Source organism: Lepidochelys kempii, chromosome 5 (assembly GCF_965140265.1).
Source record: "Lepidochelys kempii isolate rLepKem1 chromosome 5, rLepKem1.hap2, whole genome shotgun sequence".
Lineage (NCBI taxonomy): Eukaryota > Metazoa > Chordata > Testudines > Cheloniidae > Lepidochelys > Lepidochelys kempii.
In genome coordinates, this window is record NC_133260.1 from 135,363,716 (window position 1) to 135,389,817 (window position 26,102).

The 26,102-nt window shown below is 48.8% G+C and overlaps 1 protein-coding gene and 1 long non-coding RNA gene across 10 annotated transcripts in view; one reads left to right on the plus strand and one right to left on the minus strand.

Moving 5' to 3' along the window:
- ELP1 (elongator acetyltransferase complex subunit 1) overlaps positions 1-26,102 on the plus strand; it is a 116,654-nt gene that overhangs the window by 54,501 nt on the left and 36,051 nt on the right. For 8 of the 9 annotated variants that reach the window (XR_012159185.1, XR_012159184.1, XM_073346016.1 and 5 more), the window contains exons 16-22: positions 631-734; positions 4,998-5,051; positions 5,157-5,262; positions 6,310-6,422; positions 17,497-17,570; positions 18,807-18,885; positions 19,775-19,854. Coding sequence is in view for 7 of the 9 variants with exons in the window: in XM_073346016.1 (XP_073202117.1) it covers positions 631-734; positions 4,998-5,051; positions 5,157-5,262; positions 6,310-6,422; positions 17,497-17,570; positions 18,807-18,885; positions 19,775-19,854 (610 nt within the window). In the remaining 2 variants the exon portion in view is untranslated. The remainder of the gene's footprint in view (positions 1-630; positions 735-4,997; positions 5,052-5,156; positions 5,263-6,309; positions 6,423-17,496; positions 17,571-18,806; positions 18,886-19,774; positions 19,855-26,102) is intronic. The other variant, XM_073346015.1, reaches the window with a different exon arrangement.
- On the minus strand, positions 12,592-24,950 carry LOC140911902 (uncharacterized). The gene is made up of 3 exons (XR_012159187.1): positions 24,498-24,950; positions 13,797-13,883; positions 12,592-12,951 (listed from the first exon to the last, which is right to left on the minus strand). It is a non-coding gene; the product is annotated as an uncharacterized lncRNA (long non-coding RNA).

Genomic DNA, 26,102 nt, shown 5'->3' on the forward strand with positions numbered 1-26,102 from the left:
TGACCCTTCCTCAGTCCCAGGTGAGAGCCCTGTGTCTCTTCAAAGGGAGCACTTCACTCTGCCGTCCGGCACCTTTCCCTTTGTTCTCATTTTGGGGCCTTGGCTTGGCTTCCCTGCTGAGAGGTGTGGGAAAATCTCCTTTCTGGTCATTTGCTAGGTGTGAACATTCTGGTAATTGGAGCTTCCCATTGTCTCTTTTGGATTCTCCATTGATGTGGGTCAGTTTCAGCAGGTTCCAGGCAGTTACTTGATGTGTGCACCCCACATGGCAAGGTGACCTGCACACCTCATGTCTGCTGTTCTTCACCAAGAGGAGACACAACGCTTTTACCCCTAGTGGGTAGCAATGCAAAGTACAGAGGGAAACTGAGGCATACTTAAGATTTATATACATATCATATTGAAAATTCCCCCTTTGTTACACTTGCTATATGCAGGGCTCAAATGGTCTCCAAGCTCCGTTCTGTTTCATATCTTGCGCTTGTACTCTATACAAGTACATTCTGCTGTAAACACACCTATGCTGTTTTTATGAGGCACGTGTGACAACGGGGCATGTTTGTGTAGGTGTAATGTTTGTTTTGTCAGCCAAATTGGAAAATAGCTGTAATCGTCTGTGTTAATCTTCAGAGGCTCCCACTCCAGCCCTCGAACCTTGGACGAGCCGCAGTGGCTCTGCTGTGCGATTCCCTTCTCCATGTGTGCAGACTGCACTGGCCGTGATTGGTGGAGAAGTAAGTGAACTGCTAGTGGGTTCAGCACCTAGTTCTGGAAAATTAGTCCCAAAGACCTACCATGTGGGCCAGGAGGACTGAGCATCGGGAGGACAAGGTCTAGAAACGTTCCTTAGCGTTGCGTTCTCCTCCTTAGTGCCTGCAGAGCGAGCTGTGTGTGACCAGCATATGCCATGCCTTGCCCAGAGAATGTCTGATGGTTTATAATGCACAAAATCCAGCATTATTATGGAAAACCCTGCATTACTATGGAGACTTAAATGAAGGGATGTTCAGATGGTAGGTCCCCATGGCAACTGTAGCTCTGCACTATGTGAACATGCAGTACTTGTCAATATTTTTTATGACATTAAACGCTTAATACATCTGAACAGGATTGTGGGATCTGACTTGTTACACTTCCTGTATACAGTGTAGTTGTGTCAGTCCCTGGATATTAGAGAGACAAGGTGGGGGAGGTAATATCTTTTATTGGACAAACTTCTGTTGGTGAGAGAGACAAACTTTCAAGCCACAAAGAGCTATTCTTCAGTTTTGGGAAAGGTGCGCCGAGCATCACAGCTAAATGCCAGGTGGAACAGGTTGTTTAGCATAAGTAGTTAGCACAAATTCTAAGGGACCAGTCAAGGTAGAGTGGCCCGTTAACACCTCTGCAGCCATAGGACAAAAAGGTGGGGGTAGTGGATTATAGTTTGTGTAATAAGCCGTAAATCCAGTGTCTCTGTTCAGGCCATGATTTTTAGTGTTTAGCAGAGTTATGAATTTAAGCTCCCAGGCTCGTCTGTTGAAAGTGGTGTGTAGGTGTCCTGTTAGGATGAGGACTGATAGGTCAGAGATAGAGTGATCACTTTGTGAAAAGTGCTCACCCACAGGTGAGAGGGTGGTTTTGTCTTTTATCACTTTACTGTGTGAGTTTATTCTAGAGTGTAGTGAGTTTATTCTAGTCCGTCTGGTTTCACCCACATAGTTGTTACTGGGGCATTTAGTGCTCTGGATGAGGTACACCACATATTGACTTGTGATAGGCATGTGTAACGTCTATGGCTCTTGAAAGGTGTTTTGTGGGAGGTGTTGATCATAGTAACAGTGGAGATATGTTGGCAGGTTTTTCATCTGTTCTGGTAGAGTGTGGTGTTGGTGTGACCTGGTCTGTGGGGAGCATACTTCTGATGGTGAGCTTGGAGAGGCTGGGGGGTTGTTTGAAGGCCAGAAGTGGGGATTCAGGAAAGATTTGTCTCCAGATGGGGTCCCAATTAAGTATGGGTTGTAGTTTGATGATACCCATATGGGTTCCAGCATAGGATGGTAGGTGACAACTCGGGGCTGGTGGTCAGAGTGGGCTTTATTTCTGTGTTGAAGCAGGTTCTCTCAGGGTATTTGGGTGGCTCATTCCATGATGCGATCTACTTCTCTGGTGGAGTGTCCTTGTTTGGTGAAGGTGGTATTAAGGTGTGTAATCTGAACTTTCTCCCTGAAGCATATTTTGCAGTATCTAAATGGCTGGCTGTAGATAACAGATTTCTTGGTGTGGTTACAGAATATATGCAGCATGTGTGTTGATCCGTGGGTTTCTTGCATATTGTTGCCTGTAGGGTTCCATTGTTGAAGCTGATTTTGGTGTCCAGGAAGCTGATGCTGGTGTGGGAGTGTTCCAAAGAGAGTTGAATGGATGAGGGGTGGTTGTTGAAGTTGTGGTGGAAATGTATGAGGGAGTTTAAGCCGTCTGTCCAGAGGATGAAAATATCATGGATGTATCTCAGGTATAGCATTGGTTTTGTGATGCATTTCTCCAGAAAATCATCTTCAATGTGGCCATGCAAAGGATATTAGCATATTGAGGAGCCATCCTAGTATCCAGAGCTGCTCCCATGGTTTGGACAAAGTGTTTGCTCTTGTGGATGAGGATGAAATGGATGTGGTTGGGGTGAAGATCTGAGGGTTGTCCGTTGTCTTGTAAATATTTGAGGCAGGCAGCTATGCTGTCATTGTAAGGGATATTGGTATATAAGGAGGTGACATCTGTGAGGTTGAGGGTGGTGTTCTGAAGGAGGTTGTTAATAATGCAGAGTTTGTGGAGGAAGTCAGTTGTGTCCTGGAGGAAGCTGGCCCTTTGTGTGGTGAGTGGTTTGAGAATGGTTTCTAGGAGTCCCGATAAGTAAGTGTCGTGGTCAGATATGATGGGACTGGCTGGGTTCCTTTGTTTGTGTATCTTGGGAAGCATGTAGAAGGTCCCTGCTGTGGGTTCATGGAGGATGGATTTGTAAAACTTCTCTTGGAGTTGTTTGGGGAAGGATTTGATTATATCCTTAAGTTCCAGGGTAAATATGTGATGTGGGGTGACCTTTGAGTTCTTTTTAGTACTGTAGGTGGTGTTGGAGAGATGTCGGTTTGCCTCGTTAAGGTAGTCATCACAGTTGGACCTGAACCCAACCCAACCCAAAATACACAAACAAAAGCACCCAGGCAGACCCCTCACAGCACTCTTAGGGCTTGGCTACACTTGCAGATGTAGAGCGCTGGGAATTAACCAGCCTTCGGAGACCGCAGCAGGGAAAACACTGCCGTGGGTTTACACTGTCAGCGGCAAGTGCGCTGTCATGGCCACATTAGCAGCACTTGCAATCCCAGTGTGCAAATGGCGGCAGTGTTCTTTTCAAATGGGGGTGGTGGTGGAGTGTGACAGGGGGTGTGTGTGGGGGGGAGACTGTGTTTTGGGGGGCAGAGAGCGTGTCAGCATGCTATCTTGTAAGTTCAGACAGCAGCAGACCCCCTTCCGCCTGCCCCTCCCTGCTCTCTCTCACTCACAGCAGCAGCATTCCACAGTAATGGTTTGCTTTGTCTCAGAGCAGATAAGCAGCCAGCTGTCACAGAGCTTTGAAAGGGGATATCCGCATGCCTGCAGCCGAGTTCAAAACAATTACAAGAGTGGCCGCTTGTCCCATAATCCCCTAAAGTCGTTTCCGGAAGCCAGTCACAGTGCAGTAATGCAACACGTCGTCCACACTGACACCCGGGCGTTTCAGCTGGGGTGCAGCAAGCGTTATGTTTCTCGTGGAGGTGGATTACCAGGAGCGTTCCAGCTGCAGAGTCCAGGCGCTATACGTGCCTTGCCAGTGTGGACATCTCAGGAGTTAGGGCGCCCGGGGCTGATTTAGTGCACTCTAACTTGCAAGTATAGCCAAGTCCTTACTGAAGGAATATTGGGACAGAAAGCGATCACTCTGTATCTGATTTACCCATCCTAATCCTCAAAGGAAACCTGCACGACACTTTCAAAAGACAAGCCTGGGAGCTTAAATTCATTACTCTGCTAGACACTAAAATTCATGGCCTGAAGAGAGAGAGACTGGATTCATGGTTTATTACAACAATCTGTAACACTCTGACACGACTCTTTTTGTCATATGACTGCAGAGGTGTTAGTCATTTCACCTTGAATGGTCCCTTAGAATATGTGCTAACTAATGATGCTAAACTATCTGTTCCACCTTACATTTAGGTGTGATGTTCAGAGTACCTTTCCCTGACCTGAAGAAGAGCTCTGTGTGGCTCAGAAGCTTCTCTCTCTCACCCACCAACGTTGGTCCAATAAAAGATATTACCTCATCCATCTTGTCTTTCTTATACTTCCTGTCAGGGCTGTCATTAATTGTTGCATTCAATGATTATTATGGTTTGGTTTTATTTTTCCAGTTCACTTCCTTTTTAGAAACTGTATGTTAATCTCATCTCCAAATCCACACACTGGTCTCTACTATAGTGGGCTCCCAATGTCCTGTTTCCATGCTGCCGCATGGAGGGCCTTGGGGTGCTTACAAGCTAAGTAAAACAATGCGCACTGCACAGCTGGGTCTGGTGGCTTTCAAGACATTAGCTGTTGTTGCCCTACCAGAGTTATTCAGAGATGGCAAGAGTGCTGTTCCTTATCAAGGATGCCACCTAGGTCAAGTTTGAAGCTTTCAGTGGAAAGATGTTGTTGAGTTTCCAACTGCAAGGGTCTGGAGACCCCCTTTTTTTTTTTTTTTTTTTTAAAGCAAGTAAACACATTTTACATTGAGTTCTCAGTGATCAAACAAATTCCTACCCAACTTTCTTCAATACTGCACTGGTGTGTTGAAAATAAGCATGAGACATTCCAGTCCCCTTGGAAATCTGACAGTCTAAAAGTAATGGGCGTATAGCAAAGACCCATCTCAGTTATAACAATGGTGCCACTAAACCAATGCTGTAATGTATTGTAATTGTCCATCCTTTTCATTATAGGAGGCCATCCTGGGTCTGACTGAGAGATGCCGTTTTTTCATTAATGATGTGGAGGTACCAAAGCTTGTTTTGATGCGGTTTCACTTGTCGGTGTGAGATTATTAGATTTCATCTGCTGATGCTGGTGCTCAGAGATTTCATTGGATTCACTTTCCACAGGTGGCTTCCAACATTACCTCATTTGCCATATATGATGAGTTTTTGCTGGTGACCACCCACTCCCACACCTGCCAGTGTGTATCTTTGAGGGACACATCATTGAAAGGTAAACATTCAGATATGGCCTTTGGTATGTAATTGGCCTTACTGTTTGCTTCCTGGGCCCTCTGCCCTTGTGATGGAACCTAGATAAGCTTGCTTCCAAGGCCCCCTGTTGTGGCCATGGTGCCACTTCTTGATTGTCCAGAGTGGCTGCTCCTGATTGGTGCCAGTGAATTCCCTATATCTTCTCATGGGCTGTGACTGTGGGGGCTCTTTATCCACTTCTGGGAGCTCCCTCCCTCACTTCCCAGCTCTCCCTAGCACAGGGAGGAGTAGCTTACTCTCCACAAATTGTCTTTGATCTGTGATATAACAGGAGTGACCAAAGGACACTTGAAATCACTGTGCCTTGGCCTGCAGAAAGAGGGGAAGCAGCTGGGGGCAAGACTGGGCATGCAGGCTGCCTGCCTGCCTGGCCCCGAGGAGAAGCGGTTGGGGACAGGACTGACTGTGCAGGTCGCCTGCCTGGCCCCCAGGAGGAGAAGCGGCTGCGGGCAGGACTGACCGTGCAGGGTGCCCCCAGGAGCAGAAGCGGCTGGGGACAGGACTGGCTGTGTGGGCCACCTGCAGGGGAAGCAGTCAGTTGGTGGGAGCCACCTCTTGTCCTCTTTGACAGGCTTTGCCTTCACCTCCCAGAACAAGGCTGGATGCTCCCGGTGGGGGACACGTAGGGTGGAAGGGATCCCCGGGTGAACCATGCTGGGCAGCATCTGACTGGCACCTGGACATGGGAAGCTTGGGGGTGTTGTGGAGGAGCAGGAGGATGAGGAAGAATGGCAATGTCCATGTTCGGTGCTGCTAGCAGCTGCTCATGTGTGTGTCTCTGCCTGGTGTCTGGACTCAGGCAGTGGCTGTCTCCTCCAGTCTGCGTGATGGTGCTTGGCACAGTGGGACTCTGAAGCTGACTGATGCCCGGAGGCACTACTAGAACATCCCTAATAATGGGTGGGTTCCCAGCAGGAACTCGGCAGACACCCTGCGGCTGGACTGGGGAAGTTGCACTGTATGTTGGGACTTACCATACCCTTGCTGATACCTCTGCCATTCTCAGTTCTGCAGGCAGGCTTCAGCAGCTCCTCTACTCCCAACGAGACACTTCGCAAGGTGGAGCGAGGCTCCCGCATAGTCACCGTTGTACCCCAGGACACCAAGCTCATCCTGCAGGTCAGCTATCATGGTACTGCTGCAGCACCATGTGTTAGCCCACGCTGGGGAAGCCCCACTGTAACGCAGCACCCAGCTGTTCGGAGAGGATAGTAGCTAGCTGAGCTATACATTGTCAAGTTCCGTGTAACAACTGCTGTTGCTTTCCAGGCTATGGGATCACCACTCACAAACATGCGGAACTGTAGATGCTGATCCCACTGTATCCTAAGCATTACAGCTCATGCTGCCTCTCTCGGAGCCCCGGGCAGGAGAGGGTCCCGACAGAAATGAGGGAGTTTCAAATAAATAAGGCTTCAGTGGCTGGTCTCGGTGACACTGAAGCACCTCAATAAATCACCGGGTCAGAGGGTGATCTCTTGGTGCCTATTGTCTGTAGTAAAGGCCCTGCTTCAGGAAGGTGAACACCCACACTGAGGGCCAGGTTTTTACCCATTGACGATGGTAAATTCCCCCCTCCAAACCTCTGCCATTCTGCTGGGTGTGAGCGCTCCTGAGCTCCAGCCCCATGTGACTGGGAGGTAGATGGTCTCTTGACTTCATTTGCATGAAAATGAATCTGTCCTGTGCTTCATGCTCTCGCCCTGCCCACCTGCTTTGACACCATCTGTTGTGTGTTCCAAGCGCACATGCCCCCCCCCATTTGCCTTTATACCCTCCGTCCCGTGTGCTTCGTATGCTCTTGCCCCTGCCTGCCTGTTTTAATACTTCAGAAAGGGGAAGTACACAAAAATGAGGAGGCTAGTTAAAGGGAAATTAAAAGGAACAGTCACGAGTGAGATGCCTGCAAACTGCATGGAAACTTTTTTAAAAAACACCATAATAGAGGTTCAAACTACATGTATACCCCAAATAAAAAAGAGTCAAGGACCAAAAAAGGCTGCCATGGCTAAACTAGGTAAATGAGGTGGTTAGAGACAAAAAGGCATCTTTCAAAAATTGGAAGTCAGATCCTACTGAGGAAACTAGAAAGGAGCTTAAACTCTGGCAAGTCAAGTGTAAAAGTGTAATTAGGCAGCCGCAAAAGAATTCAAAGAACAACATGCAAAAGACACACAAACTAACAGCAATTTTTTTTTAAGTGCATCAGAAGCAGGAAGCCAGTTAAACAATCCGCTGGGGCCACTGGACGATCGAGATGCTAAAGGAGCACTCAAGGAAGCCAAAAAACAAAATGATTTCTTTGCATCCATCTTCACTGCAGAAGATGCAAGGAAGAGTCTCACACCTGAGCCATTCTTAGGTGTCAAAGCTGAGAAACTGTTTCAGATTGAGGTGTCAGTAGAGAAGGTTTTGGAACAAACTGAGAAAAAATAAGTGACCAAGATCAGGTGATATTCACCCAAGAGTTCTGAAGGAACTCAAATATAAAATTGCAGAACTGCTAACTGTAATATATAACCTATTGCTTGAATCAGCTTCTGGACTGGAGGACAGCTAATGTGACACTGACTTTTAAAAGAGGCTCCAGGGGCGATACGAGCAATTGCAGGATGGTAAGCTGAACTTCGGTACTGGGCAAATGAATGTAAAGAATGGAATCACCAGACCCATAGATGAACAGTGTATTGTGGAAGAGTCAAAGCTGCGTTTGTGAAGGGAAATCATGCCTCACCAACGTATTAGAATTCTTTGAGAAGGTTAACAAATGTGGACAAGGGTGATGCAGTGGACATAGTGTATTTGGACTTTCAGAAAGCCTTTGACAAGGACCCACACCAAGAGTTCTTAAGCAAAGTAGGCAGTCATGGGATAAGAGGTAAGTTCTTTGAGTGTTGGTCCCACAGGGGGGTATGCATGCAACCGAGTCCAGGAACTCTTTCAAGCAGTGTCCATTGGCCCCCACACACATCTCTTCATGCTTCTGCCAAGAGACCCATGCCTCTCCAGGTCCTTATGGCTCCATGATCTGAGTTGGAATCCTGTGTCCTCTCCTGGATGTCCTCCCTCAACTATTTGTAGCACCTGTAAAGACAATTATAAATAGTGTTTATTCTTCCTAGCTTTTTTTGTAAAATAAATAAAAAATGATCCACTGATTCTAATGATCACCCCAGTATCAAAGCGTAAGGAATGGCATCCGCCGGTTCTGTCTGTGAGCTATTAGCGCTGTGGAGCGTTGCTGGCTCTGCAGAGTTGTTAATGCTGCTATTCTTGGGGCTCTGGTGTTTACTGCGTTAGGAGACATGCAGCATGTGGATTCAGCCGGCCTCGATGTTTTCATAGAGCGAGTCCACAGGCTTGGTTTGGTGGCAAAGGTGCTCATCCAGGTTCATTGTCAGCAAAACAGAGTACTAGCACCCTGACCACCAGGTCACCGGACACTAACAAATGTATGCCTGTGGCAAGGCTCCGTCAGCCTAACAGGATGCTTTCCCCTCTGCCGATACAAAGATGCCCCTCCTCTGACTTCTTCTTTTATACATCGATACAAACAAGTTATGTGTCACACTCCAGATGTTGTTAGTTGCCACCCTTGTTCTTGTACCTGCTAGTTTGAACAAAACATCCTCCTCCATTATCCTGTCATCCCATCCTTATCATAGGAGGAGTCGGTGGGTTCCTGTACCATCTCTTGGGAATGTGTTTACACAGTTACTTGAGAGATCTGGATGTTCTTATACCATCCTCTCAGGAATGTGCTTATTTTAGCTAATATCTAGTGTGTTGTGATTGTGCTGAGGCCAGGCCTACTCTGGTTCACAGTCTTTGGTCCATACTATTAGTTGTGCTTAGGGCTTCAGCAAGGCCTACACTTATCATTGATACCATCTAATTTGTCCGAGGACCACCGGGCTTCCAGGGATGCACTGGTTCCATCAGACTTGACTGCTGGCACTTGGGGCATATGGAGACTTACACAACACTGGAGGATATAGTCTTACCTCATCCTCAGTCTCCTTGCTTCTCCAGCCTAGCCCTCTCGAGGGATATTACTACACCAGAGAAGGATGCTACTCTGGTGTCCCAGGAGCCATCCCACTTACAGCCCTTCGGCAGGAGTGCTCCAGTACAGATGACCTCACCACTGCTGGAGAAGCAGTTTTCAGACTATCTGCAGGGAGACGATTGAGTCATGACAGGCATTCAAGGAGTCACACTCAGTATCCCTCCGGATACGGCTTCCCCAGGAACTGCTGGTAGTGATTTCTTTGGGTACCTTACAGCTGACTGACCCCTCCTTCTGGCTTCATTGGGGTCCATGGGCAGGCATTCAGGGCCGCCTTAGGGATCCATCAGCGTATGTGGAGGAAGACATTGATCAGAACCTGCAGATTCTAATAGTTGTCTCTCCTTCATCCTTGGACAAAGCCATTGCTCTGTCCTCTCCATCTCTGGTGGACGACCATAGTACCAGGAGCTACTGCAAAGAGTTGTCGATGACATCCAGATCCCACTGGAGGAGGTCCAGGGCCCTCAACACTTGCTCTTGGATATCCTGCAACCGGAGGGACCGAGTAAGGTGGCCCTCCCAGTTAATGAGGCCATCCTAGAGCCATCCGGAGTGATATGGCATCTTATGCCCCCACACCGAAGAGAGCCAACAGAAGATATTTCATCCCCACCAAAGGAGCTGAATTTGTTCTCCCACCCCAGCCCCAACTCACTGATGGTACAGGCAGCTAAGGAAAGGGCCAGGTCACACTATCAAGTGAACACACTGACTGACAAGGGTTCAAAGAGATTGGACCTCCTGGGGAGAAAGGTCATCGTCTCTGCAGGCCTGCAATTTTGTATTGCTAACTACTAGGCTTTTTTAGGAAAATATGATTTTAATAACTATTCCAAGCTTGCAGACTTTATGGGGAGGCTTCCCATGGAGGTCAGAGCCCAATTTAAGATCTGCAAAGAGGAGGGGAAGCTAGTGGCAAAAATCACTCTCCAGGCCATAGTGGATTCAGCAGACACAGCTTGCAGAATCTCATGAGAAGGGATTCTTGTCTACAATTGTCAGGATTTCCTAGGGAGGTCCAGAACACCTCCAGGGCCTCTGCTTTGAGGAATTGAATCACTTTAATGAAAGAACAGACAAGTTCATGTATTAAGTGAAGGACTCGAGATTGGGCGCTCCACTCCAGGTGTTGGTGCGTCCCTGCGCCTTCGCTCAGAGATCTTTACAGCAGTACTCGTGCCGGTTGCACATGTGCAGACCCCCCCCCCCCGCCCCCGGCGCTCTGAGCGTACCTTAATAGTACGCATGTGTGACCAGTCTCCTCAGTTCCTTCTCTACCATCTCCGTCCTGAGACTGAGCTCAGCAGACTCGTTAGAGACTTTCTCTCCCTTCGTGCGTATACCTTCCCTGTTAGTTTGTTACCAGTAGTACTTAGATACCACTTTTCCTGTCTTTTTCTCTCTCTAAAACTACCAAAAAAAAAAATTTTTTTTTCCTTTGTCAGAGGCAGCTACTTCCGACATGCCTGGCTCCCCAGGCTTTAAGCGCTGCTATAACTGCAAGGATGTTATCCCTCTTTCGGATGGCCATTCAAATTGTATAAAATGTTTGGGAGAGTCCCACATCCTCCAAATATGTGCCCACTGCAGCAAACTTAAATCCAGGGCACGCAAGGACAGGGAGCTGAGATAAAACTGCTCCGCCTTCGGAAATCTTTAGGGTAAGCTTCAGACCCGGGCGCCGACTCTGCTACATGCCGCAGCCCCTGTCCCTCCCCCCGCCTCAAAGAAAGACAAAAAGACTTCAAAAAAACGGCACCCTCTCACCTGCAAAGAGTTCTTCGCGGGACAAGACTTCTCCGGGCAGATCTACAGCCTCCCTCCTGGTGCTTCCCCAGCTGAGCACTTCTGACGCGCCGGGCGAAACTTGCCTTCGGCTGCGGCAGTAGCACTAAGCTCCAGTGCTGAGGCTTCAGGCTTCCCGTTGCCTGCCTCTCTCGTGGCACCATTCAACATTGCGACGGAAGCGGTGCCAACACATGCTGACATGCCTGACCCCCCCACAGGCTGTTCTTGCTCTGCTGGCACCGTCTCCCGCTGAGCTGACTGGCAGTGAAACAATGCTCAAGACACTGGTGCAGAGGAACCTTTGTTCACAGTAGATTCCTCTTGCACAGCCCTCACCTCACGGAGGAGCTCCAGCACCCCAATTTACACAGTCAAGGGACCTGCTGGTGTCACCCATCCTGCAGTCACCCCAACTTAATGCCTGCTTCTCTCCAAATGCTCAGTCAGGGTCCGGACAGCCTTCCTCCAGTGATGAGGAAGCTGGTCTTCAGGGGGAGTTTTCACCATCCTCAGACCCCAGTCAATAGAGGTCACAGAAAAATCACCTCGTCCTACTCTCAGGATCCTGCCCTGTGGTGTGTAAACCCCTGGATGGCACCACCCATCCCCTTCCCACCACAGTGGCAATATTGGACTCTATGGGCATCTTACTCTCGAGACCACACTCGCTATACCACCACAGCCAGCTATACCACCTGCTCGCCACCGCCAGCTGATGAATCTGCCACTGACGTAAGGGACCAGGCAGCACCATCGCAACTGGAGGATCAGTCACAACCTGTCTCCAACCCGGTAGACCCAGTTGTTGCGCCTGATGAAGCCCTACTTCCTCCTCCCCTGTCATCTTCGGATGACTTCTCAAAATTTTAAGATCTTTTGAAAAGAGTTGCAAGTGAGTTAAGAATTAGCTTGGAGGAGGTTCCTGAACAGCAGCATGAGTTAACGGACATCCTGCAACCCTCTTCTTCTAGGATTGCATTACCGTTCTACGTAGCCCTTTGGAAACTGCTACGGCCATCTGGCAGACTCCTGCTGCAAGCCTACCTACCTGTAAGTGAGCGGACTGCAAGTACTTCAGCCCTTCCAAGGGCTCTGAATTCCTTTTCACTCACCCAGCGCCGAACTCGTTGATAGTAGATGCAGTCTACCAAAAGACCAAGCACCAGTTTCCCCACTCCACCCCATCCGACAAGGACAGTAAGCGATTAGATCTGCTCGGACGTAAAGTATACGCATCTTCTATGTTATAATTTCACATTGGCGGGGAGGGATAGCTCAGTGGTTTGAGCATTGGCCTGCTAAATCCAGGGTTGTGAGTTCAATCCTTGAGGAGGCCATTTAGGGATTTGGGCAAAAATTGGGGATCGGTCCTGCTTTGAGCAGGGGGTTGGACTAGATGACCTCCTGAGGTCCCTTCCAACTCTAATTATACTGCCATTCTTGCAAAATATGACCACAAAAATTACAATAAATTCATGAACTTTACTGATGACATTCCAGAAGAAAAGAAACAACAATTTATGGCTCTAGTTTTCGAGGGACAAATCATCTCATGTTCTGCTCTTCAAGCGGCCCTCGATGCAGCCAATACTGCAGCAAGATCTACTGCTACAGCAGTTGTCGTGGGCCGAGCTTCATGGCTCTCTTCCTCTTCCTTTCCTCAAGAGGTCCAGAGTACCATTGAAGATCGTCTCTTCAGCAACAAACTCTTTGCCTCCACGACAAATGACGTACTTCACTCAATGGAGGACTCCAGGGCAACTCTCCGGTCCCTAGGACTTCAAACCCCTACGACCAGAAGGTGACAATATAGATATCAACCTTACCAGCGCCCATGCTACCCCGCCTGCACCCAGCAATTCCATAGGTCACATGAGCAACAACAGCAGCAACACCAAAGACCCAGATACCAGCGTCGCCGCCCCAATTCCTCAGCAGCATCTCAACCCTCTCCCACTAATAAGCAGATATGAAGCCTTGGTCGAGGGTATAGAAAACAACGTTCCCACTTCAGTGGTTGCGCCCCATGTCTCTAGTTTTGGACACCGTCTACGGCCATTCTCCCACCAGTGGCAAAGCATTACCACCACCAAGTGGATCATAAAGATCGTCATAATTGGCTATTCCATCCCTTTCATATCCTTGCCTCCTATCCACCCACCCTCCCCATCCCTCCTAAGGGACCCTTCTCACGAGCAACTGCTCCTCCAAGAAGTACAACTCCTCCTTCTATTGGGAGCAGTGGAACTCGTGCCCGAACAACACAGAGGGAAACGGTTTTATTCCCATTATTTCTTAACAGAAAAGAAAACCGGGGGATGGTGACCGATCCTCGACCTCAGGAGGCTCAACAAATTTATCAAAAAGCAAAAGTTCAAAATGGTGACCCTCACCACCATAATCCCAGCGCTGGAGGAAGGCGATTGGTTTTCAGCCCTCTACCTACAGGACACCTATTTTCATGTGACTATACATCTGGCCCACAGACGTTTCCTTCATTTTACCCTTGGCTTGACACATTTTCAATACAGGGTGCTACCCTTTGGCCTATCCACTGCCCCCAAGTTTTTTCCAAGCTCCTAGCCATAGTCACTGCCTACTACAGGAGACAAGGGGTCATAATATTTCCTTACCTCGACGATTGTCTCCTCCAAGCCACAATGCTCGACGAAGCGCTTCGATTCACGCAGCTCACTGTCACTTGCTTCCTATCCCTCGGCCTAAAAATAAACAAAAACAAATCCATGTTATCTCCTATCCAGCACCTGGAGTTCATAGAAGCACACCTCAGTTCCCGGACAGGATTAGCATTTCTCCCTTTCGACCGCTTCAGCACCATAAAACTACTGGCCACGAAACTTCGCAACAGTCCTCAGGTCACTGCTCGAGACTGTCTACAACCATTAGGTCACATGGCCTCGTGCACTTTCATGGTCAAAAAGCACGACTACACATGAGGTGCTTCCAAGCTTGGTTGGCTACGGTTTACAGACCAAATGTACACACTCTAAACAAGCTTCTATCCATACCTTTCCAAGTCAAAGACTCTCTCCAGCCTCTGCTCTGGAGTCCCTTTCTCCAGGATGCTCTATCCCTCATAATGACTACCAGTGCATCCCTCACAGGGTGGGGTGCACACATTTCCCACCACACAGCCCAGGGGCTGTGGTCTTCAACTGAAACCTCCCTACGCATAAACGTCCTAGAACTTCGAGCCATACACAACGCCTGCCATCACTTTCTCCCATTGATCCGGAACCAACATGTACGGATAATGACAGACAACATCACTTGCATGTTCTATGTGAACAGGCAGGGAGGAGCTCGCTGTCACTCGCTTTGCACAGAAGCTGTAAAGCTCTGGAATTGGTGCCTTGCAAACAACATCCGATATCAGCCGCCTATCTTCCCGGACGAATTAAGCAGACGCTTTCCCTGGGATCATGAATGGGAGATAAACAACACAATCATCCGCAACATATTCCGCATTTGGGGCTACCCAACCATAGACCTTTTCACAATTGCAAAAAACATGAAATGTCCCACATTTTGCTCCTGAGCGGGACTGGGCAAACATTCCCTGGGAGATGCGTTCATGATCTCATGGGACCAGGACTTACTACACTTCTACCCCAATATAATTCTGTCTGATATAATGCGAATTCGGATATAACGCGGTAAAGCAGTACTCCTGGGAGCGGGGCTGCTTTACTTCGTTATATCCGAATTCGTGTTACCACAAGCAGTTCCTCTGCGGCCCCCCCCCCCCCACTTACTTGCTGCGCCCCCCTCCCTCCGCCACAGCTCACCTCTGCCTCCTCCCCTGAGCACGCCACCGCCGCTCCACTTCTCCCCCCCATACCCCTTCCTTCCAGGCTTCCCGTGCCAAACAGCTGATTGGTGCCGCAAGCCGGGGGGGGAGGGAGGGGCGGGGGCAGAGAAGCGGAGCAGCGGCGGCGCACTCAGGGGAGGAGGGGGAGGCCGCACGGAGGTGAGCTGGGGCGGGGAGTGGTTCCTCTCCCTACCCTGATATAACGCGGTCTCATCTGTAAGACGGTAAGATTTTTTTTGGCTCCCGAGGACTGCGTTATATTGGGGTAGAGGTGTATATGCATTTCCCCTAATACCTGTTCTCCACAGAGGTCTGACAAAGATACGAACAGATCATGCCACGGTAATTCTGATTGCACCGTCGTGGCCCAGACAACCGTGGTTTCCGTTCCTCAACAGAATGTCAATTCGCCCACCAGTTTCATTGCCCCTCACTCCAAACCTCCTATCGCATCAACACAGCCGATTTCTTCCTCCCAACCTGTCCATGCTTCATCTCAAAGCTTGGTTCCTACATGGTTCTCCCAAAACAAACTAGCATGCTCTGAGTGGATTCAGAGAGTGCTCCTACATAGGAGGGACTGGGCAACAAAATGGCAGATGAAATTCAGTGTTGATAAGTGTAAAGTAATGCACATTGGAAAACATAATCCAGCTCTACAAACAAAATGATGGGGTCTAAATTAGTTGTTGCCACTCAAGCAAGATTTTGGAGTCATTGTGGATAGCTCTCTGAGACATCTGCTCAATGTGCAGCGGCAGTCAGAAAAGCAAACCATGTCAGGAACCATTAGGAAAGGATAGATAATAAGACAGAAAATATCACAATGCAACTATATAAATTCATAAAACCTTGAATACTAAGTGCAGTTCTGGTTGCCCCATCTCAAAAAAGATGTATTAGAATTGGAAAAAAAAGTACAGAGAAGGGAAACAAAAATGATTAAGGGTCTGGAACAGCTTCCGTAGATGGAGAGGTTAAACAGACTGGGGCTGCTCAGATTAGAAAAGAGACGACTAAATGGGTGGGGGAGGGAAGACAACTCTATAAAATCGTGACTGGTGTGGAGAAGTGAGTAAGGATGTGTTATTTACCCCTTCACAGTCACCCAATGAAATTATAAAGCATCAGTCTTAAAATAAACATAAGGAAATACTTTTTTAACACAACGCACAGTCAACCTGTGGAACTAGTTGCCAGGGGACATTGTGAAAGCCAAAAATATCACTAGGTTCAAAAAATAACTAGATAAGTTCATGGAGGATAGGTCCATCAATGGCTCTTAGCCAAGATGATCAGGGACACAACTTCATGCTCTGGGTATCCCTAAACTTCAGACTGCCAGAAGCTGGGACTGGATGACTGGGGATGGATCACTCAATAAATTGCGCTGTTCTGTTCATTCCCTCTGAAGCATCTGGCACTGGCAACTGTCAGAAGACAGGATACTGGGCTACAGGGACCATTGGTCTGACCCAGTCTGGCCGTTCTTATGATGCTTTGTCCCAAAGGTTTTTGTTAGTGTCCAGTAAAAGGAAAACTAAAGACCAGACTGGCAGCAATGAGAATGAGCTGCTGGAACCCAGGGCCCGAGAAAGTTGCTCCCTGAAGCAGTTCCTGGCTTGATTAGCATGTGTCACATTTCTCCCTTAAATCTCTTCTCAGTTTTATGGAAAAGCCATGCAGCTGTGGAGTCATGCGTCGGACACATGACAAAGCCTTTCTGTAAAGTCGAGGAAACCTGCTTGCTCAAATGGCTGTGCAGCTTGCCCCTTCCTAGGGCTTGACTTCCTTGCCAGTAGGAGAACAAAGCTAGCCCAGGCCTTCTTCCCAGGCTGGGCTGCTGGAGGATTCCTGTCTCAGACCCTGCTCAGCCCATGCTCTAGATCCTCTCATTACAGACTTACTCCCAGCTCCTATCTGTCTGGGCAGAGTAAGCAGCTGCCTGCCTCAGAGACTCGGCAGAGCCTGCTCCAGCCTTTGCCAACAGTAGTAGTGTGGGGTGTTCCAGGAAAACACTGTTTGCCTGTTGCAGTCCTGTTAGTGTCGATAGCACTTTACATCGTTGACACTGAACCCTTCAGAGATTGGACTCTCTTCTGGGCATTGACACGGTCTGCTTCCTGCATTTCTCTGCTTTCATTGAGTCTCCCTTGAGATTCAACCTCCTCTTGGGGTTACTTTTCTTCTGGGGTCTCTTTCACTAGCACAGCACTGTGATGTTTGGCTCCGTCACGTTCCTTCTAGTTCTGCAGCCTTTGTGGAGAGGGGGATGTCTTATTGAACTGTAAAGACATTGACACCATCTCTTAGATTGGGTAAAACTGTTTCTTCAAAGTGAAGGTCCTGCCTCCCCTTCACCTTGCAGTCAAAGTGAAGCCCCCCGTTCCCTCATTGGGGGTGAGGAGGAGTTGTGGATTGCTGGCCTGGCCTGACCAGGATTTCAGGTGCAGAGCTCTTAGCATACTTAAGAGGAATTATTGTTGGGATTTATTTTTTAGATGCCAAGAGGAAACTTGGAGACTGTTCACCACCGAGCCCTCGTTCTGGCCCAGATTCGGAAGTGGTTGGACAGGTGAGTGTCACTAATGTGTATCAGCCTGCGTCCCCCAGGCTCTGTGGTGTGAGCAGCTGGAGGAGGGTGGCACTGTCCTGGTGGGATATTGACCGGGACCTGCAGAATGACGGCATTAAGCTAGACTGAAAGGGGACTGCTTCGGGAGAGTTCTCAAAGAGTTCTGACTTAGCAAGTGGAGACAAACCAGTTCTAGCAGTTGGGCACTCCAGGTAACTGCCACCTACAAGCAGAGCCATCTCAACATTTCTCTTATTTATGTATAGCTTGTGCTACGTGCTTTAGTCCCTGCTGCAAGGAGCTTGTTGATCAGAAGGACAGACAAGTAGGTAGAGGTTAGGGGACGGGAACAACAAGAGGCAAATTACATGTAGGTCACATCTTGATTCACTGTGAGTGAATGGGAGAAATGCCATCTCTTCCCCTCCCCATAATTACAACTTATCCTGGACCACAAGGCTGCCTCGTGGAATAAAACCTTGCTCAGTGTCATTGTTCTAATGGAACAGAAAAGCACCTGACACTACAGCTGAATAGATAGTTGATTTTTTTTCTTTTTCTGTTTCTTTTCAGCTATTGAACCAAAAAATCTGGGCAGAGGGGAAATGATTTTGGGTTAAACCTGGAAATGAAATTTTTCACTTTTTCCTCTCCAAAATGAAATGGGTGGGTTTTTTTGTTTTTTTTTTGGTTATGCTTTTGGGTGTGTTTTACATGTTAAAATTTTTTTAAAAACTCCTGGCTAAGTTTCAAAGTGAAATATAGGTTTGAGAAGTTTCAAAGTGAAATATACGTTTGAGAAGTTTCACTTCAAGAATGTCAATGAACTGTTGGGACTTTTTCTAATTTTTTTCATTTAGGTGTCTGAAACTGCTGAGTTTGAGAAAATATTTTTTCATCTGAAAAGGAATTTTTGGGCAAATAAACTATTCACGGGGAAAAAACTCTGCCCAGCTCTATCTGCGACCAATACACGGTTATCTTTAAACCCAAATGTAACTCTCTTTAAAACTGGCCTACACCTGGTTAAATACTAACCCAGTGTGATATCTGGCTGGGCCAGGACAGGAACTAGACATGGGCACAGCCAGCCTGCTTTGCAGAGGGAAGGCAGTGAAAATTAAACCATATAGGTTTATTTATAGTCTGGAAACTGTTCTCCTCACTCCCTGTGTATATTAGATTGTAGTGCACACTCCTCTCTAAAAACCTGCTGTATTTGACCCTTTCCAACAGGCTCATGTTTAAAGAAGCATTTGAATGTATGAGGAAGCTGAGAATCAACCTCAACCTTCTTTATGATCACAATCCCAAGGCAAGTTTGAGTTGCGCTTTTACCTCCCCTTGCATGTTTTCCTGCCTCCCAGGGAGAGTGGGATTTGCCAGAGGATATTGTGAAGGCTAAGACTATAACAGGGTTCAAAAGGAAACTAGATAAGTTCATGGAGGATAGGTCCATCAATGGCTATTAGCCAGGATGGGCAGGAATGGTGTCCCTAGTCTCTGCTTGCCAGAAGCAGGAAATGGGCGACAGGGGATGGATCACTTGATGATTCCCTGTTCTGTTCATTCCCTCTGAGGCACCTGGCACTGGCCACTGCCAGAAGACAGGATACTGGGCTAGACGGACCACTGGTCTGACCCAGCATGGCCGTTCTTATGTAATCAGTGTTTATAAAGCTCTGTCAGCACCACTTCAGAGTCCCACTGGCCAATTAGGGGAGGAAGCTTTTTCTGGCGACAGAGGAGGCTGAAGGCAGCAGTGTTAGTGGAGCCTGTGCTGCTTGTATCTACTAAGGTCTTGATCCTGCAAGTGGATCCATGTGGGTGGATTCTCAGCAGAGGGGCACAGATCTAAGTGAAGGATAGAGCTCCTAGGGCTGTGTCGATAACTTTGTTCCATGTCACACTTGGAAGTTTATCTCCCCTGAGCTGGCCTTGCCTTGTACTGAACAGCTGCCATGAGAGCTTGGGGCATGGGGTACCCAGGTTCTTAAGGATGGTACCCAGTGCTATAGAGCTCATACTCTTTGCATGCAAAGAACTACAGCGTGTCCAAATGGTAAGAGTAGGGTAACTTGGGTTTAGAGTTGGATATGCCCATGTGCACGTTTAAATGACCCTTTGAAGTCTCTCTGTGTGTTTTTGTGTTAATATGCATGTCAGTAACAGCATCAGCACTGAAAGGGTTTTGTTCACTTCAGGTTTTTCTGGAAAATGTGGAAACCTTCATAAAACAAATAGATTCCGTGAATTACATCAACTTATTTTTCACCGAGTTGAAGTAAGTATTGGTCTTCTGATAAAAGAACACTGGTAAATAAAGCCGTAGTATCATTGTTCTGGAAGCTGGAGATGGGGGCTGGATCTCAAAGAACCAGAGGATTCAGTCTGACCAAGTGGATGGTGACTTCTTCTAACTGCCAGGCTAGCTGGCTGTGGGCCTGGTCCATCCAGGCAGAGGAATTCAGCAAGATGGACTCACTTGTGGCTATTGGTTTGATTTGGCCAACTGGGGACTTACATTTTGTTTGGCTGTCGCAGTTTGTAATAGGGCTGTCAATTAATCACAGTTAACTCACGCCATTTAGAGTCATGCCATAACTCTAAAAAAAAAAAAATTAATTGCAATTAAAAAAATTAAGCGCAGTTTTAATCACACTGTTAAATAATAGAATACCAATTGAAATTTATTAAATATTTTGGATGTTTTTCTACATTTTCATATACATTGTGTTCTGTGTTGTAATTGAAATCAAAGTGTATATTATTTTTATTATAAATATTTGCATTGTAAAAATGATAAACAAAAGAAATAGTATTTTTCAGTTCACCTCATACAAGTACTGTCGTGCAATCTTTGTCATGAAAGTGCAACTTACAAACGTAGATTTTTTTTGTTACATAACTGCACTTAAAAACAAAACAATGTAAAATTTCAGAGCCTACAGTTCCACTCAGTCCTACTTCTTCTTCAGCCAATTGCTAAGACAAACAAGTTTGTTTACATTTACAGAAGATAATGCTGCTCTCTGGTTATTTACAATGTCACCAGAAACTGTGAACAGGCATTTGCATGGCTTATAGCTGGCATTGCAAGGTATATTTACATGCCAGATATGCTAAACATTCGTATGCCCTTTCATGCTTTGGCCACCATTCCAGAAGTCCTGTTTCCATGCTGATGACTCTTGTTAAAAAAAATAATGTGTTAATTAAATTTGCGACTAATCTCCTTGGGGGAGAATTGTAGGTCTCCTGCTCTGTTTTACCCACGTTATACCATATAGACTCATAGACTTTAAGGTCAGAAGGGACCATTATGATCATCTAGTCTGACCTCCTGCACAACGTAGGCCACAGAATCTCACCCACCCATTCCTGTAACAAACCTCTAAACTATGTCTGAGCTATTGAAGTCCTCAACTCGTGGTTTAAAGACTTCAAGGTGCAGAGAATCCTCCAGCAAGTGGTCTGTGCCCCACGTTGCACAGGAAGGCGAAAAACCCGCAGGGCCGCTGCCAATCTGCCCTGGAGGAAAATTCCTTCCCGACCCCAAATATGGCAATCAGCTGAACCCTGAGCATATGGGCAAGACTCACCAGCCAGATACCCAGGAAAGAATTCTCTGTAGTAACTCAGATCCCACCCTGTCTAGCATCCCATCACAGGCCATTAGGCATATTTACCGCTAATAGTCAAAGATCAATTAATTGCCAAAATTAGACTATCCCATTGTACCATCTCTTCCATAAACTTGTCAAGCTTAGTCTTGAAGCCAGATAGGTCTTTTGCCCCCACTGCTTCCTTTGAAAGGCTGTTCCAGAACTTCACTCCTCTGATGGTTAGAAACCTTCATCTAATTTCAAGTCTAAACTTCCTGATGGCCAGTTTATATCCATTTGTTCTTGTGTCCACATTGGTACTGAGCTTAAATAATTCCTCTCCCTCCCTGGTATTTATCCCTCTGATATATTATAGAGAGCAATCATATCTCCCCTCAGCCTTCTTTTGGTTAGGCTAAACAAGCCAAGCTCCTTGAGTCTCCTTTCATAAGACAGGTTTTCCATTCCAAGGATCATCCTAGTAGCCCTTCTCTGTACCTGTTCCAGTTTGAATTCATCCTTCTTAAACATGGGAGACCAGAACTGTGCACAATATTCCAGATGAGGTCTCACCAGTGCCTTGTATAACGGTACTAACACCACCTTATCTCTACTGGAAATACCTCGTCTGATGTATCCCAAGACCACATTAGCTTTTTTCACGGCCATATCACAGTGGTGGCTCATAGTCATCCTGTGATCAACCAATGCTCTGAGGTCCTTCTCCTCCTCTGTTACTTCCAAGTAATGCGTCTCCAGTTTATAACAAAAATTCTTGTTATTAATCCTTAAATGCATGACCTTGCACTTTTCACTATTAAATTTCATCTTATTACTATTACTCCAGTTTACAAGGTCATCCAGATCTTCCTGTGTGACCTGCATCCCTAGCCCTAACATGATATTTCATATCAGTCTTGGATGATGACCCAGCACATGTTCATTTAAGAACAATTTCACTGTAGATTTGACAAAATGCAAAGAAGGTACCAATATGAGATTTCTAAAGATAGATACAGCACTTGACCCAAGATTTAAGAATTTGAAATGCCTTCCAAACTCTGAGATGGACGAGGTGTGGAGCATGCTTTCAGAAGCCTTAAAAGAGCAACACTCCAATGCGGAAACTACAGAACCTGAACCACCAAAAAAGAAAATCAACCTTCTGCTGGAGGCATCTGACTCAAATAATGAAAATTAACATGTCAGTCTGAACTACTTTGGATTGTTATTGAGCAGAACCCATCGTTAACATGAACGCATGTCCCCTGGAATGGTGGTTGAAGCATGAAGGATCCTATGATTCTTCTTCGAGTGATTGCTCGTGTGTATTCCACAATAGGTGTGCGTGCTTGCCATGTGCACTGGTGCCGGCAGTTTTTCCCCTAGCAGTACCCATGGCGGGGAGCGTCCCCGCGACCCCTGGAGTGGTGCCTGCCTGGCGCGGTATAAGGTGAGCTGCACGCTCCCCCCACCCTCAGTTCCTTCTTGCCGCCAGTGAAGGTGCGTTGGAACTGCTCTGCTCCAGCTTTGCTGTAGCTCGTCCCCAGAACTGTTTGTTTGTTCAATGTTAGTACCTGTAGTTAGTTAGCTGTCTGTTTAGTTTAGTCAGTGAGCCCAGGCCGGGGCATGCCCCGCTCCCCGGGATTTAAGTTGTGTGGCTCTTGTAGGCGTTCTGTGCCAAGAAGTGACCGCACACAGACTGTTTGCGCTGTTTGGGAGAAACCCATATCAGCGAAAGGTGCAAGATTTGCAAGTCGTTTAAGCCTCAGACCAAAAGAGAAAGGGTCATTAGGCTCCGGGCCGTCCTGATGGAGTCAGTGCTTGACCCCGGCACGCCGCTCCAAACTGGGAACCGGCACTGCGGCGTCGGTGCGCGGCAACCCTCCAGTGCCATCAACCAGTCGGCACCGCTCCCTGTCCACGGGGCATGCCAAGAGCGCCAGGAAGACTCCCTCTTCGCAGCAGCACTGAGGGAAGTGTGGGACAGAGGCTAGGCCCATGTCGGGCCATCCTTGATCCCCACCGGGCCCCAGGCCTTTGACTCATGTTGTATGGAGTAGCCTGGCCCCTTCGGAGCAGGCCTCTCCAGATGTCCAGATGCCATCCATGCCTGAAGCCCTCCAGGCAGCCCGGGACATTATGTCCATGCTGCTGCCCGGTGCGCCGCCGATGTCGGCCCCACGCTCCAGAGGCAAGCCGCCGCTGGGATCTCCGCAGTCGCCTCTGGCCCGGTACCGGTCTCGGTCGAGGGAACATTCCCGACACTGCCCAGCGACCGCTCGGGGCAGAGTCCATGTGGATCGCCCTTGATGCCGACCAGACTCTCTGGCTGGGTTCCGTCTGGCTGGGACTCTTGACACCGCTCGTCCTCAAGGAGCGAATATCGATGGGACCGTGGTGGGCGTCGCCAACGGTCCTCGTCTTGGAGAGGGCACCACAGTTGATCACGGCACGGTTGTCGACGCTGTTCCCGCTCGGACTCTTGCTCCAAGTCTCCGCCAAGACATCGCAGCCCCAGGCGTCGATTGCCGGCATGTCGCCGTCGCGGGTCTGCCCATCGAGGCCGTTCGCGGAGCAGCTGTTATTGTCGGTACCGGTTCTCTACGTCGAGATCGCGGTCCCGTGGCCATGGGAGATCCCAGCACCACCGCTCCTTCCGGTCCTGTGACGACAGCAGATCTTACGCCAGCCCGGTCTCGTCGTAGCCGTCCCTCGGTGGGCCAGGCCAGCCAACCCGAACAGCCGGCCCCGCTGGTGCCGCAGCAGGTGCAGTGGCACCGAGTGCCATGGCCGGCCCAATGGTACCCGTGGGCACCATGGCCTCTGGCACAGCCCCCGGTGGGAGCCCGCTCGGTGGCCAGAGCTTCGGAGGCACCGTCGGCCTCCCTCTCCAGACCCCCAAGAAAGGAGTCAATGGAATGTACATCCTTGGCACTTTGCCAGGTGGTGGACCCTCCGGTGCCGGATGATACCCAGAGCACAGCACTGGCTTCCTCGCCCCGCCCACAGAGGCAATTGCAGCCCCACGCGCGACCCCCCCCCCCCGCCTCCCGGCCCGCAGGAGGACTTCAGGGCCCATCAAGAACTCTTAAAGAGTGTGGCAGCAAGCCTCCACCTCCAGGCAGAGGAGATGGAGGAGCCCTCAGACTCCCTGTTTAACATGTTGTCACCGAGTAGGATGGCCTCGCCTCTCCATGAAGGGGTGGCTAAGATTTCAAATTCCCTGTGGCAAACACTGGCCTCATTGGCCCCCATCTCTAAAAAGGTGGAACGCAAGTCCTTTGTACCCACTAAAGGGCATGAGTACTTGTATACCCACCTGGCATCCAAGTCCCTGGTGGTCGAGACAGTCCTCCACTGGGAATGGCAGGGTCAGCTTCCAGTTACAAGGCGCAAACCATCAGGCTCTCCTGAATGGTACAAATTCAATCTGTGGGGCTCCCTGCCCAAATTTGAGGACTCCCTCCAGGAGCGTAATAGGAAGGAGTTCAAGGCACAAGTGGAGGAAAGGGCAGCCTCCGCAAAGGCATCCCTGCAGGCAGCCTCGGATGAGACGGGCGTCATGGCTCCTGCTCTCTGGGCTGTCCAGCGAGGCGCAGTCTCCCACATAGGATCTCCCGTCTGACGGGAAAGCTCTGTTTGCGGAGGAAACAGAGTCAAGGCTGCATGGCATGAAAGACTCCCGCACGACCCTCCAGACTCTGAGAGAGACTAAGAAGACTGGGACAAGAGCAAGTAGGACAGAGTGCGTGCAGATTATCCTCCTCCTAACCTCATGAAGATTCTCTGGAAAAGATAATACAAACCAAGGCTATTATCCTTTCCACACATCCTTCCTATGTCACGATTCCGGCAAAACCAAAGTTCAAGCCGCAGCAGACTCCCACCCAGGCCGCCCTCTTGAAGTATGAGGCTGCCCATAAGAAGCAGCGGGACTATAAGAGATGCCCTCAGAGGCAGTCTCGGCCTGCCCCCCAGCCTGGGTCCTCCAAGGGCAAGCAGGCGGGGAAAAGGCGTTTTTGACGGGATGCTCGGCGACACCCCACCAGTCCTCACCAGTGTTCCAATAAAGCTACCCTTCTCCAACCGGTTGTGTGCTTTCCTTCCAGAATGGTCGTGGCTAACCTCAGACCGATGGGTCCTCAACACCATCTCCCGGCGTTACACCCTCCAGTTTACTTCCTCCACGCCCAACCGCCCCCGTCCCTATTGGGGGACCCCTCGCACGAAGCTCTGCTCGAGCAGGAGGTGGGGCGGCTCCTAGGACTAGGAGCGATAGAGGCAGTGCCCAAGGAGTTCATGGGCAAGGGGTATGACTCCTGTTGTTTCCTTATCCCGAAGGCCAAAGGGGGGCTCAGGCCCATCCTGGACCTGCGAGATCTGAACCAGTACATGGTGAAACTCAAGTTCCTCATGGTCTCCCTGGCCTCCATCATCCCCTCCCTGGATCCCCGGGTCTGGTACGCTGCCCTCGATCTACAGGACGTGTACTTCCACATCCACATATTCAAGGGGCACAGGCGCTTCCTCCATTTCATAGTGGAACAGAATCATTACCAATTCACGGTCCTCCCATTTGGTCTGTCCACTGCCCCCAGGGTGTTTACAAAATGCATGTTGATGGCAGCGGCCTACCTCAGACGGCGGGGTGGGGAGGGGGTCCAGATATTTCCCTGTCTGGACAATTGGCTTGTCAAGGGCACCTCCCGGTTGCAGGTGAGGGATCATGTGGCGCTCCTCCTGTCCACGTGCACCGCCTTGGGCCTGTTGGTAAACAGCACCAAATCCATGTTAGTCCCGGTCCAATGCATAGAGTTTATCAGGGCGCTCCTGGACGCTGTGTCGGCCAGGGTGTCTCTCCCGCCAGACAGATTTGAGACCCTGAAAAGTCTCATTGACTCGGTCACAAGGTTCCTGGTGACAA